Source organism: Dermacentor variabilis, chromosome 5, assembly GCF_050947875.1.
Source record: "Dermacentor variabilis isolate Ectoservices chromosome 5, ASM5094787v1, whole genome shotgun sequence".
NCBI classification, from domain to species: Eukaryota; Metazoa; Arthropoda; class Arachnida; order Ixodida; family Ixodidae; genus Dermacentor; species Dermacentor variabilis.
Genome location: NC_134572.1, coordinates 84,546,516 through 84,560,239, shown reverse-complemented (window position 1 = coordinate 84,560,239; position 13,724 = coordinate 84,546,516). Strand labels below are relative to the sequence as shown.

The following is a 13,724-nucleotide window of genomic DNA, read 5'->3' as shown; positions in this document are numbered from 1 at the left end:
CGTATCTAGTAATTACTCTTCCTTTGCACTTATCACTCGGAATGTTTCTCAATTCGTCAAACTGCGAACATGCACAGCGCTGGTAGTGAGGAAAAAAGAATGCGGTAGGCCAATCAACATTCTAGCATTTTCATAAAAAATTGTGCCATTCCGGCCAAACAGCCACGCTTCTGCGTGATCAGACAAAGGAAGACCTGATAAACATTTCCACAGTTGAGGTGCCCACTGAAAAGAGAGACTACGAGATGCTGCATTTCTTTTTCCCTTCCTGGTAGTTCATTTTCATCCTGCAGCTGACTCAACATTGTTTTCATACAGGGTCGCTATGTTCCACCAGATGTTGTTTGGCTAAAACAATTTTATTTAAGATTTAGTAACCTCAACTGCCTGAAGGTGTGGTATTATATTATTCAACATGAAAACACACACATATACAATAGATAGAAGGGGAAATAGAAAGGGAGCAGGCTGGCATCTGCCACCAAGAGGGTACAGTGCACTTGAATTTGGAGAGGGGCACAACACCTGCCCACTCTTTAGGAGTGCAGGCGTTGGTTGTACACTTGTATGAGAGGGAACACTGAAGTTATTAAACTCGTGATGCCCGCTTCCGGACCCTACAAGTTAAGGCAATGAGCGGCTTACCTGTTAAATATTTCACTAGTCTCACTGAATGCTTATGTGGGACATGCGTTCTTAGCCACGACGGACTCTGGAAAGCAATCCAAGTGCTCCCTTCCATTGTTTGAAGGGGTACCAATTGTTTCTATTACTCTGGCTATGCTTATTTCAACCACTTGAAGCTTTTGAGTAGAGAAGTGTACATCCTGCTAACATCTCAATTTGTAGTTGAAACTTGTAATGATGAAGCTGTTTCCAACACAAATACCTTCAGTGTAACAAATATTCGGTACGAGCAGACATGCCAACATTAATGAAAAAAAAATTCTAGATTTACTTAATTACATAATTATACGCGTTTGTTATATCAAGGTTTAACTATCTGCTGTTGAGCAAAGGCACTTAAAATGCTCCCTTTGCATGCAGCTTGACTGCTAAGTTGCAAGCTATACTGCCTTCTCATATGGAGTTACATGGCCTCAAGTAATGGAGCTTTTGTGCCTTTGTTCATGCTAGAATGCATCTTGAAGCTGCACACAAAAATTTATGCGCACTCTGTTTCCAAGTGTAGTTCGCAGTGTTCAATGTGTATGTATTTCGATATTAACACTAACTTTAAAAAGGAACACAACACCAGTTTAAAAATGAACTTCCATGTTTTTATATGCACGTAAGTACAATAAAACTTGCCAGAGCTAAAAATTTAAAGTAACCAGGCTTGGTACTTTTTGTTCAATGGCTGCTTGTTGTGAATGGATGCTTGATAGTGGCACACATTTCATGTACAATTCGGAAGCGAGAGAACCAGATGCTATGATAACTGAATAAACATGACAGCAGGTTTTTCTATTCTTTGGAGCTTGTGCAGCTTGGAATAATCTATTTTGACCAATGAAACTTACTGTCCTGTGGCAAATTTAGCATATTAGAAATGGCAGAGCATTCAATACACACATTATGTAAATATGTGTTCTCTATAACAAAAGGAAGAACCAAAGCTTTCAAGTTATTGAAAAAAAAAAAAAAGAGGAAGTGCTTCAGCTCTAGGGATGTGCAAAAATTACAATTACAACGTAAATAAATGAAGCCAAGAAAAATGTATCACCTGTGGAACATTCTGAACATTTTCTGAAATTTTAAACAATTTCTGAACTGCATGTAAAATGTAAAAGTTTGGCTAGTCTAAAAACCATACCTAGAATATCACCTCCCCCCCTTAAAAAAAATGGTTTTGAATGCAAGATTATTAGACAGAAATGTTCACTCAAATACAATATGCACTATGTGAAATACCACAAGTGAGCTTTCCTGCATACATAACTGTGTTAGCCATGATGGTCTCGAGGCCATAGCATTGTTGGCTGCATTCCAGGTGCAAGAACAGTGACATTTGTATGAAGCAGACTTTCGATATTTCACAAATCCTTCATCTTCACACCTAAAAATAAACGCATAAACATTGGGCTAGTGTCGTTCACTTGATAGTTGACATCCAGCAAAGTAATACCATTACACTCGCAGTGTGTAGGATCTGTATGATTTTATTTGTGAACACGTTTTTCCACTCCTTTCATGGGGGGAAAAGTATGGAAATGGCTATCAACTGGATTGTATGCTAGCTGAGGCATTGCATCCATTGTGCCGACTCTCAGAAGAGCAAGAGGTTGATAGAGCAATGATAAACAGAATTCCCACTGTCGTGGTACTTCCTGGGTCCTTAACAGTTTAAGGAACTGTGGTATTTACAGAAAGAACATGCATTCTTCTACACCTGTACACACACACACAACAAGCTTTTTTCAAAGGAAGATGCACACAGGTATCACTGAACGTTCTTGCTCTGTACAGGCAGTCCATACACAACAGGAGCAGCGCCAACAAGGTACTGCAACTTGCAGCTCTTCCTGCTGAGCTGGACGGCTGTGGTGATGTCCGAGATGTGGGTGTCGGAGCCCATCTTGGGAACCCAGTGCCTGAGAAAAGTCTCGGTGAATCTGTCTATGTCTTTGTCAGTGACATCCCAGAGGTTGGCCACCACGGAGGGGCTGGAAGGTCAGCGACAAAAGGTGTGTCAGTCAGCGAAGATGGCAGTGTGAAAGGCATCTGTCCTCTTTAGCGATCATTATGCAGGGCACCGTCCGTGCACCATTAGAAGATTGACTAATTGATGGGGCTTAGCCTAGCTGCAATTCCCAACTTACATATGCTACGCTGTTTCGATATTTCAAAATTCTGATTTAAGCATGGGGAAACTTCACTGTCTGCACCATATAGAAACGCCACTATATAAGCTAGCACATTTTTTTCAATCAATTGGTGTTGTGACACTGGACGTATACCCGTTGCTGCGTTGTCTCATTCCTTGCTTCATCTGCGTCTGCTTGCAGCTGTACGTATTTGCAATGCTACTATACTGGCTATATGTTTTCAGTTGCAGATTTTTCAGCAATCCAATCAATTGATACATTTCATTGTTTCTTGTATGTACAAATGTATGCCAGAAATAAAGGTAAAACAAGGTGCGCCAATATTTCTTGATGTGGAACTGTGTTTGGGCACTACTACAGGGTTAATGTAGAAAATAATAAGCACTAGCACTACGTGAGGCACTGTAGTGAACAGCTCCGGGCTGGGCAATTTCAACCACGTGGGGCTCTTTAATGTGTACCTAAATCTAAGCACATGGGTGTTCTGCATTTCGTCCCCGTCAAATATAGTTATTTCCAGATACTGCAGCCCACAATCGGGCTGGTTTCACAGGAGTGCGAAAACAAAAGCGCACACACACAAAATTACAAGAAACAAGAACAACGCAAGAAATTCATTTACAACTCATACACATAGAAGCAGGTTAGGGGGAGCCATTCAATGGAGCTGGATTCCTTCAGGGATAAATATTGGGTAGCACCAGGCAGATTTTGTTCCAGTATTGAATATTCCTAGAGAAAAACTATTTAAATATGTTAGTGCAAGCATAAAAGAGAGATAAGTTTAGCTCATGACTTTTTCTATCACCTAGTGGCTTTGCACATAACAGGTAAATAGAGAATTGTGGCTGCTGTGGCTGGGAAACAAATCTGTGACCTCAATCATGTCCAGAAGCAGAATTTCAGTCACTAAACCACTGAAGCAGGTGCACTATATATAAGTGATGGCGACAATAAAGAAACATCTCCGTGTGGTTGTACAATGTTTGTAATTTATATTGCGCAGAAAACTGTCGGATAAGTAGGGACAAACTACATTGTTAAAAGAAAGGTTTGTTGCCTTGACATATAGGCTCTCATTTTATTCACTTTAGTATTTGTTCTACACAGACATCAGAAATTGTGCATAAAGCTCTGGTTGATTTAACACACACAAACCTTCTGGCTAATTACTAAAGGATACACATTACGGAACGAGTAGTGAAGCCACTCAATGCATACAGCATCTTTACAAAGATATTCACAAAGTTGTGGTAAACTGCTGTGGTGTTCAACTTAGAAATTTTTCCCTCACAGTGGATAAGTTTTTTTTAAGTAAAAGCTGGTGCATTTCATGGCAGGTTTTGGACATGAATATTTTGAAACTAGTTGTCAGGATTGCTGCTGCATGGACATGCCTTGAGCAGTGACTGGCTTCAAGTATCTCATTGCAGCATATTCCCTAAAGTAAGAGACCTTAAATTACTTAAAAATTGTATACAACGTTTGAACAATATGTGACGTTCATTGGCACCATTATTGCTTCGCCGAATGGTATACTCTCTCCATATCGGCTGCTGTGCTGTTCATAAAGAAGCCTGTAAAACCTTTTGTGAAAATTGTGAATGTGTAATTAACTCCTTCTGTGCCACACTATTATCCCAAATCCTAACCAAAAATGGCCAAACTATTTCTGAAACTACTTGCCAACATGTTTTACTACCTACACCAGAATAAACTCACTCCTACTTCTGCTGCCATATACCAGAAGCACAACAAAGCAGCACGGTGAAACCACCTTGTTCATGGCATAGCTAGAAAACGAAAAGTACCATTGACAGGCTAAGCCTTGGCTGTTTCTACCAGAAATGCGCAGACAAAACCAGCCTGTCCGTGGCACAGGCGTCATCTCGTGAACGTTTACCTTGATGTGCCTCGTGCGAGTGGAGCAACCGGCGCTCAAATGTCACACCTGCAACACCTCTACGGTCTCTTGCCACTTTTTACCATACCTACTGTGCTTGATGCTGCACACACACGCACAGTGGCACATGCTGCTTCACCCACTGTTGTGCTGAGCCTTTGTAATTCCTTGAGCTCCGAGATCAGTCCGTTACACTAGTACCGTATTTATTCGAATCTTGGCCGATAGATTTTTTTCAAATAATCATATTCCAAAGTCTACGGTCGGCTTAGATTCGAGGATTTTAAAGAAACGCACCAGTTTTCCTTTCAAACTGCTAAATACGGTGCATAGCTAGCGCCAGCTAGAAAAGTCAGTATCACAGCCGCTACTAGCCGTGGCAGTAGCCAACCGTACACAACCGAGGTCGCCATTTTGACCTGTGTCATGTTGGCCGTATTGGTGTGCGGCGTGGTGTTATCGCGATGGCACCAAGCAGGAGATGCCACTACAGTGCCGCTTTCAAGCGAAAAGTTATGATAGCCGCAGAGGCATCGTCGAACCTTCAAGCTGGGTGGGACTTCGGCGTCGCTGAGAAAAACGTCCGCCGTTGGAGGGGACAATGACAGCAGCTTTTTGCGTGCGCTGCAATGAGGATGGCATTTAGCGGACCAAAGAAAGGCCGTCACCACGAAGTGGAGACAGTGGAGCAGTGACGACGACGTTGAATGAGCCCTGCACGTTCAGATTCAATAAATACTGTTTGCATTTTGTGAACGCTGTCCTCACTTTTTTCGTTCGGCCTACATTTGAGGTAATTTTTTTTTTTTGCCTTCGGACATTAGGGGGTCGGCTTAGAATCGGGGTCGGCCTAGATTCGAGTAAATACGGTAAGTATGATGTATCTTACCGAAGAATCTTGCCCCATACTAAGGGCATTGGTGCAATGATAAAAATTTGATTTTATTTCAAGTTCCGTTGTTCTATGTGCGAAAAATATGATCTGATTATGGGGCGTGCCATGGTGGGGACTCCAGATTCATTTTCACCACCCAGGGTTCTTTAACATGCACCAAAATTTAAGTACACAAGCGCTTTTGTATTTCTCCCCCATTTAGATGTGGCTGCTGTGGCTGGGATGAAAACTGAGACTTTGAGCTCAGCAGCACTATGACATAGCCACTGAGGTACCGTGGCAAGTGTGGTATCGTCCACAAACAAAGACACAATGTCTTAGTTGTGCCAAAATAATCTGCATAGTTAATAACCATAATGATTATCAGTATATAACGACAAGCACAAAATATGGAGGGGATATCAAGTAGTTAAAGGAAAGAGCAGGCAGGTTTTTGAATGAAACGGTAGACTTTGTGCTGGATGTAAAGAAATAACATTCGGCATGTGCGTTCACGAAAGCATCATCTGGCAACCAAACACGTTTATTTTACCATGCTCGAAGAGTGTTTCGCTGTACGCTGAAATACCAAGTTCGAGCAAAAACGTAACTCCTTTTGTGCAAGCTTTTACTAACCTGCCTCCTATCCAGTACTGGAGGACCACTCCGAAGGGCTCGATCTGTGGTCCAAACACCTTGAGACGACCACTGCCGCAGCCCATCAAGATGGGGCAGGCATGACAGTGCATCTGCTCTATGATGTCATTCACGAGGTACTCGCGCCCTGAGCCATGGCCACAGTAGCTGCAATGGAGGCAGTGGCATAGGCAGTGAAATGTTAGCATAACCACAGCGAAAGGCAAACAGTAAGTATTAACAGGCAGAGAAATAAAGCTCTGTAATGCAGAGAAGGTTCAGAATACCAGGTGATCACCTGAGGTGCCCCAGACATGTACACTACACTTGGAGGAATAGTAAATATCTACATAGATTCTTGTGTGAACATAACTGCAACAGTAATTCACAGTCAATGACCAATTTTTCGGATGCCCAATTTTTTTAGAACATGCCTTATTATTCGGACACCTTCGCAGCACTGCTGCATACCCCATAGAGTCAATGTATAAGGACATAATGGTGTATAAGGAAGTAGCGATTTTAAAGCCATGAAAAAAACTTATGAAAAAGAAAACTCAGGTTTTTCCCTAAACCTTTGGAAGCACTGGAACAATATCCTAATCTTCTTTTTTAGCATATGGAAGTAAGAACAGCAGGCGAGGGTGGATGCAAAGACGTGTTTATAGATGTTTTGCAAGATATGGACATTCTATAACAAATAACACACACTTTTATTCGAACAGAGATTTTCCACAGCAACTCACCGTGGTTGCTTAGTGGCTACGGTGTTGGGCCGCTAAGCACGAAATCGCAGGATTGAATTCTGACCTCGGCGTCCACATTTAAAAATTCACCGGTTTGAGAAAGCACCTTGCATCGTACTATTTCAAACTTATATGCCGATGTAATAAGGGACTTTGTGGATGCAGGAATCCAAATTTCAGCTTTAACTTACCTTTGCTCTCATGTCACAGCTAATCATACAGTAGCACATCATACTATGTGATTAGCAATAGCATTTCAGACATTCAAAGCAGAGAACAATGGAATACAGAACATTTCTCTGATGACTTGACAGATTCAGTAACCAAGTGTCGCGAAAGATATAGTTAAACCACGTAGTAACAAAATCGGTGAGTAAAGCAAAAAAATTTGCTTTCGTGAGAATTTCGTTGCAAAATGACAGCACAGATAGGGCATGTATTGCAAAACTAAACATTGTCAAAATTCTGTTAGCCAACTTTGACAAGCCTTGCTCGAAGCAATAGAACTGCATTGCTGACAGCACAAAGTGCGCCCATGCGTCATTGATGGCAGCACTACCATGGAGCGAAATTCTTGGCGATCACTTTCATAGACACGATCACTTTTGCAAGATTTCGCATACCTCGGCGTTTGACGAGGATCGACAGTGTTCCACACATGTAACGGCGTTACTTCGGTGCATGCTGTTGCCTGTAGATACCAATGAGCCCAGTGCCAAAGGCAAAAGTGATTGTATCTTGTATGCCTGAAAGCAATTGACCGAGAATGTCCAGCACGTGAACTGACTGGCACGTGATGCGCCTGTTGAGCGGTAGCAAAACCAGCATTTTTGAAGCAGGGAATGCAGATTCCCAAACAATTACTTATCACAGCTGGAGGCATGGCAACCCCTGCTGCAGCCGCCATCTCAAGTGCCCTACACAAGTTCACGTAGATGTCTGTGTGATGTTGAGTTGGTTGTTTTTGCTGCATATCATGCACTGCACTAAGTATGGAAGAACTCTCATCACATGTCAGGAGATGGATGTGGCCATGCCATTTGAAGTGGCCAATCAACAAACCAGATGGCAAGCATGCTATGTTTCCGGCACGCGCAATTGCTTCCAGTGCATCGCTGTTTTATAGCACAGCTCTTGCACTGCCCGTTCCTGTGGAGAGCACAGGTGTTGTCCCTCGGTGTCCTCGTAATCGAGAGAACAAGCACAGCAAAGGATGAAAGAGCAAATGCGGCACACAGATGACAGACGGCGATAGCTAAGAGAGCACGAGGAGGAAAGGGGAGGAGGAGGGTGCAGCGGAACCATGGGGCGGAAAGAGGAAGAGGAGAGTATGGTGAAAGTGTGAGAAGAAAAGCACACTACTGTGCAAGACTGGCTTTGCAGCAATGATGGCTACGAGATAGCGCCGACGAGCAGCGCGCGTCGTCTGTTCACTGATGATACCACAGATATTATATGGGAACAAAGCGCTGCATGAGTGGAGGTCTGTGTGTGGCGGCTGTTATGAATTGCGTCCGCTCGTCACCCATGCGCTGCCGCTCGCGATCTCTCGATTAGCGAGGCAGTCTGCCATACTTCGCTCCATTTGCAATGTGCCGCACAAGACAGGTTATCTGTGCCGGCCAATATATCGCGAAATGAAAACACTTATACAGCTGTGCTCAAATTTTGTGTTAGGGAGTATCATAAACGCTGGTGAATTTTTCGTAAACAACAATAGTGGCAGTCTCGCAAGCACATTGTGATGGCATCAAATACATTTGCTATCTTAAATTGTGCAGGAGCACTTATAGTACTCTGTTAGCAATATATGGGTAGATAATATGGGGTCTAATGTTCCGGCAGGTTTCGTGGATGCGGGATTTCAGTTTAGCAACGTTTCGTTCTCAAGCATTTAATCCTGTGGCCATTCACCGGAGATTACTGGAAAATATCTCGTTGGGGCATGAATTTCGTTGTCTTGGGCTTTCATTATCATGGGGTTTGACTGTATACAGACACTTTTCACGGCGATCCCTCGGGTACTGGTGAAATGAAACTAAAACCGCCTTTGGAATGGTCATATGCTCCATCGCATAACACGAATGTATTACGATGGAGCTGACTTTATGAAACAGGCTGCCTCTGGGCAATTTTTTTTACTAAAAGATCTGGTGCGTGTTAGATTTCTACATCATTTGGAAGCTTTAATGTCATTCCTACGTTAGTTTTCTACTTTGGACACAGAAAGAGGGCGCACGTTTGATTAAATAGTGTGTTAGAATAGGGCAAATACTGCCAAATGATTCAGCGGTGTATTCTCACTTTTTTTCATCTTGTTTAATTCAACCTGCCCGACGGTTCAATCAATTTGTTGGTCCCGCCAGGAATGAATTAACGGAAGTCAACTGTATTGCACATACTTTCCCTCTACCGTTCTACATGTTGCAGCATTAATGGAGTACAGTGCATAAATGAAAACCAATTTGCATTTCCGACAAGCTTTGTATTCGTGCACTTTTGCTGACGCAATGTGCAGGATACCGCTGAAACTTCCACTTCATTCCTCTCGAGCAAACTTCTCAACAAAAAGGGGTTTAAAACACTGTTATATTATTGCACACAAATGTGTGTGTGGTGGGGGAGTGGGGTGGAGGGGGTACTGGATGAGAGTTCACCTAGCAGACTGCCATTTCACTCGCCGCTGTTTGGTTGGAGCTGTACAAGTGAAGAAGAGACAGGAAGGGGTCCAGTCAATCAGCATTGGCCGAAATGGGCAGTCCACTAGGTGTGCTTACAGAATGATTCTGCATTGTTATTCAAGATAACTGGTTGCATTAGCAGCATTCAAAAGAAGCAATTGCAATGAGAATTTTTATGTTAAAGGCTAAGCAGTGCAAGAAAGAATAGAGAGAGAGAGAGAGAGAAAAAAACTTGCTTACACAATGAGATCCTTGCCAATGATGGCTGCTTGAAATTCTTCCTTATTAGGAGGCTTGCCTGTCACTCCCTGCCAGCCCAAGCTAAAAAAAAACCAAAACAGAAAAAATAAGGCATTATGAGAACTAGGTTCATCACAACAAAAATAAAGCACTAAAAATGCAACGGTTACCTATATTGCAGCTTTCATGAACCCCGTTAATCTGGTGTAAAAAAAAAGGGGGGGGGGGAATAATTTTTTTTACTGTCTTTCTGCTGATCCTCAAATTAAAAAGAAAATCTATCTGAATTTTGAGTTTATTCAAATTTTTGTCTTATTTTAAATGGCATGAATGCATCTCTACACTGCTAAGAGACCAAACCGTTTCGTTATAAAAACTGCTTTGTCAAAGCAGACTGTTCGTTTGAGTTCAAATATTCATTCATGCAAAAATAAAAAAAGGTATTTGATAATAAGTAAAAGACAATCCTGGCTTTTTAAAATTTCATTTTACATAAATCTGTTGACTTTCATGCCAGACACTTCAGGCAAAGCAACAGCTGGCTCCAAAACTACCCAGTGGCTTGGAGGTCCCACAGGACCTTGCCAACTGTGACAAACAAATATGTAGCTAAAGCTGCATGCTCACTTCACGGAATAAAGCTCGTAATAAAGCGAGTGGCAATGGTATGACTCTCTCTAGTCTGTCACTAATAGAATACTTAGTCTGATTGTTTTTATTTCCCTGTGAAGTGTAAGAATAACACAAATAGCAAGGCAGTACACATACCAGCTATAGTTGCACCAGACTTAGCACCAATTGTAAAATGAATGAGAAGAGGCTTCCCATGAGAAAACCCAAACAGAAATTAAATTAAATCCATTTAGTAATTAAAAAGTAAGACTTTGGAGGACAGTGTGTGAGGAGCTAGAGGTATGGTGAGTGTCTAATCTAGAAGTACCATGTGCCTAATGAAAATGTATCAACTGATGAAGGAAGAGGCATTTGCATTTCTTCTCAAATGAAGGAGGGTGTGTGCTCAGCAATAACAATCAAATTCAAGAGAGGGCAGAATGTGCCTATGTAAAATGTCACTTTATTAAATACTAGTAATGTGTAGTCCAGTTTGTATTCATTGCAGAGAAAGTAACCAAGAGCTTGAGCTGGAATTTCACTGCCTCAATACAAACTCGCCATCATTAGCTTGCTTATGTCTAGTGTTGGATGAATGCGTCTCCCATCAATCTCCAATCACCCATCTCTTTCCAACTGACCCCACCTTATGCCTGCAAATTTTCAAATTTCATTCATTCCATCACACCACCTAATTGTCTGCCATTCTTGACTGTGCTTTCTTTTGCTTGGAACGAATTCTTTATAACACTGATAGACCAATAATTATGTGCCCTGAGCATCACATGGCCAGCCCATCTCTATTTATTCTTAATGTCTCCTAGAATATCATCTACTCCCATTTGGTCTAGTCCATACTGCCATCTTCCTGTATCTTAATGTCATACCTAACATTTTTCATTCTATAGCTTGTTGCACAGTTCTTAACATCTCAAGCTTCTTTGTTAACCTCCAAGTTTCCGCCTTATGTGTTAGTAACAATATAATGCAATGATTGCACATGTCTTCTTTAAGGGTACTTTAACTAGTACTTGCCCAGTAAAGATGCTCTCGAACTGGGCCTGCGTCCTCGGTATGTCATTCGTGGGGTTCAGAATGAAGTAGGTCTTGCTGGTGTCCACGTGCTGCATGTAAACGTTCTCAGCCATATGGTGGTATTGCAGGAGCTGGGCGCGTAAGTAGTTTAAGGACGGCACCCTGCTCACAGAGTTCTTGAGCAGGATTGGAGTACTCTCCCAGGGCAGTGCTTGCACAGCCTGCAATTCAACCAAAGCGTTCGAGTGGCAGTCCATATAAACACAATCGGACACCGCATCCACATGTGCACCAAAAAGCTAACATATGCACGCTAGACCCTCTTTATAATTGTAAAGTTAGCTTTCCGGCGAGGCAGCTCGCCCAAGTAATAGTGGCATAGCCATTTTTGCAAACAGCATGAACAAGTGCAGTTTGCTTGCACCATGAAATGGAAAATGTAGGCATGATGAAAATATGCGTAAGAGACTAGCCACAGCATAAGCAACTAGCACTCACCGTATTTACACGATTGTAAGTCGACCACTTTTTTAAAATTTGAAAATCTGAAGGGGGGGGGGGGGGGTCGACTTACAATTGAAACCAAAACACGGCACCGCCAGAAAAGCGAGACCAACGGGAGCTACAACGAAGTTACAATTTTATGTTTGCTCTATGGCCCTACCCATAGCTTGTCGCTATCCCGCGTGTTTGTTCACTTTTCGGAAGGGTTTTTCAACATTTTTGAGTTTTACAGTGCACACAACACTCATGAGGGGGTGTCGATAGTTGATGGAAGCGTCGCTGTTCCATTCGCGGCGGCACCCTCAGAACGGCGGCGCTTGCAGACACCGGTCGCAGGTTTCTCTTTGCCTGTTGCGTTTAGCTTTCTCTATAGTTTGACGAAAGACATTGGTTTGATGCGTTCCACTTGACTGCCGGCTACTTGCTACTTCTATGCTTCCTCAGTCATCATGAGTGCTCCAGGCCCACTAATCATTCGGCACTCGTTCACAGCAGTGTTCAAGGGGGCTGCCATCCTTTACGCCGAAGAAACAAATCACTGCGCAGCAGGCCGCAAGTTCGATGTTTCTGAACGGGTGGTGCGAGAGTGGCGACTGCAGCGAAGCGAAATTTTCACCTGTGATGGCAAGCGAGGAATTTCCCACGTGCCGAAGTCTGGACGTTTCCGGAGCTGTAGGTTAAGCTTGTGGCGTATGTCGCTGAAATGCGCGATCGGTCCCTGCCAGTGAAGTGCGACATGGTCATGAAACAAGCTCAGATCTTCGCCTTTTAAGCACCTGCTCCGCCACGAGCACGAGTGGCTGGTGACAGAAGACTGTGAACTTATGCCAACTGGACCTGTAAAAAGAGCCTCCCTGACGGCTGCGTGTGGTTGGGTGCATTCGGCGTGGGCTGCTGTTCCACAAGATGTCGTGGTGCTGTCGTTTGCCAAATGTGAAATTTCGCGGGACGATGATGCGCTGTGGGACCGTAGCAACGATGATGATGGCAGCACTAGTGAAGATGAGTAGTCCAGTGACCATGTCAGTACTAATAAATTTTCGTTATCGAATGCGCCCTCAAGTATGTTCTTTATTTTTTTCCCCTGTCACGCGATATGGGGGGGTCGACTTACATTCGAGTTGACTTACTATCGTGTAAATACGGTAGTCTTCATTTGAACGATGGCGGGTGCCACTGTTATACAGTTGGGCAAATGTACAGTGCAGACAAGCGCACTTGCAAATTATGTATAGGGCCTCTTGCATGAAACAAAGACAGAAATTCACATCCAACAACAATAACATGCCATGTCAGACCAGGTTTACGTGTACAGGAATACACAACGTGAAGTTTAGAGGGCGCAACACAAATACAAACACGTCTGTGCCCTAACAGATAAGTGTCTGAGTGAAAGAATATTTTGTAGAAAAAAATGTACAGGAACAATTGCACAAAGTCATTACAGGTCCTTTATCATCAGTGACTACATGGTTGCATATTAACCCCGCAAAGGGTGTGTGATTCAGCATTGCTCAGGAGCCATGTATCGCTATGGCAAGCAGTTTATGTGCTGTCAGAATTTCTCTATCAAAAGCATCATGCTTGATTTTACTTTGCACAGGCCCAAATGCAAACTGTTTTCATCGATATCAGAATGTATGCTTACAAGCATTAGATTTAATG

The 13,724-nt window shown here is 42.9% G+C and overlaps 1 protein-coding gene across 1 annotated transcript in view; it reads right to left on the bottom strand.

The window, feature by feature from the left end:
• Positions 1-2,397: 2,397 nt before the first annotated feature.
• The window catches only part of Sse (extra spindle pole bodies like 1, separase), a 100,958-nt gene continuing 89,631 nt past the window's right edge, over positions 2,398-13,724 (bottom strand). The window contains exons 25-28 of the mRNA XM_075693045.1: positions 11,556-11,776; positions 9,909-9,989; positions 6,242-6,409; positions 2,398-2,666 (exon numbers count right to left, since the gene is read on the bottom strand). Of these exons, the coding sequence (XP_075549160.1) occupies positions 2,444-2,666; positions 6,242-6,409; positions 9,909-9,989; positions 11,556-11,776 (693 nt within the window). The 3' untranslated portion in view covers positions 2,398-2,443. The remainder of the gene's footprint in view (positions 2,667-6,241; positions 6,410-9,908; positions 9,990-11,555; positions 11,777-13,724) is intronic.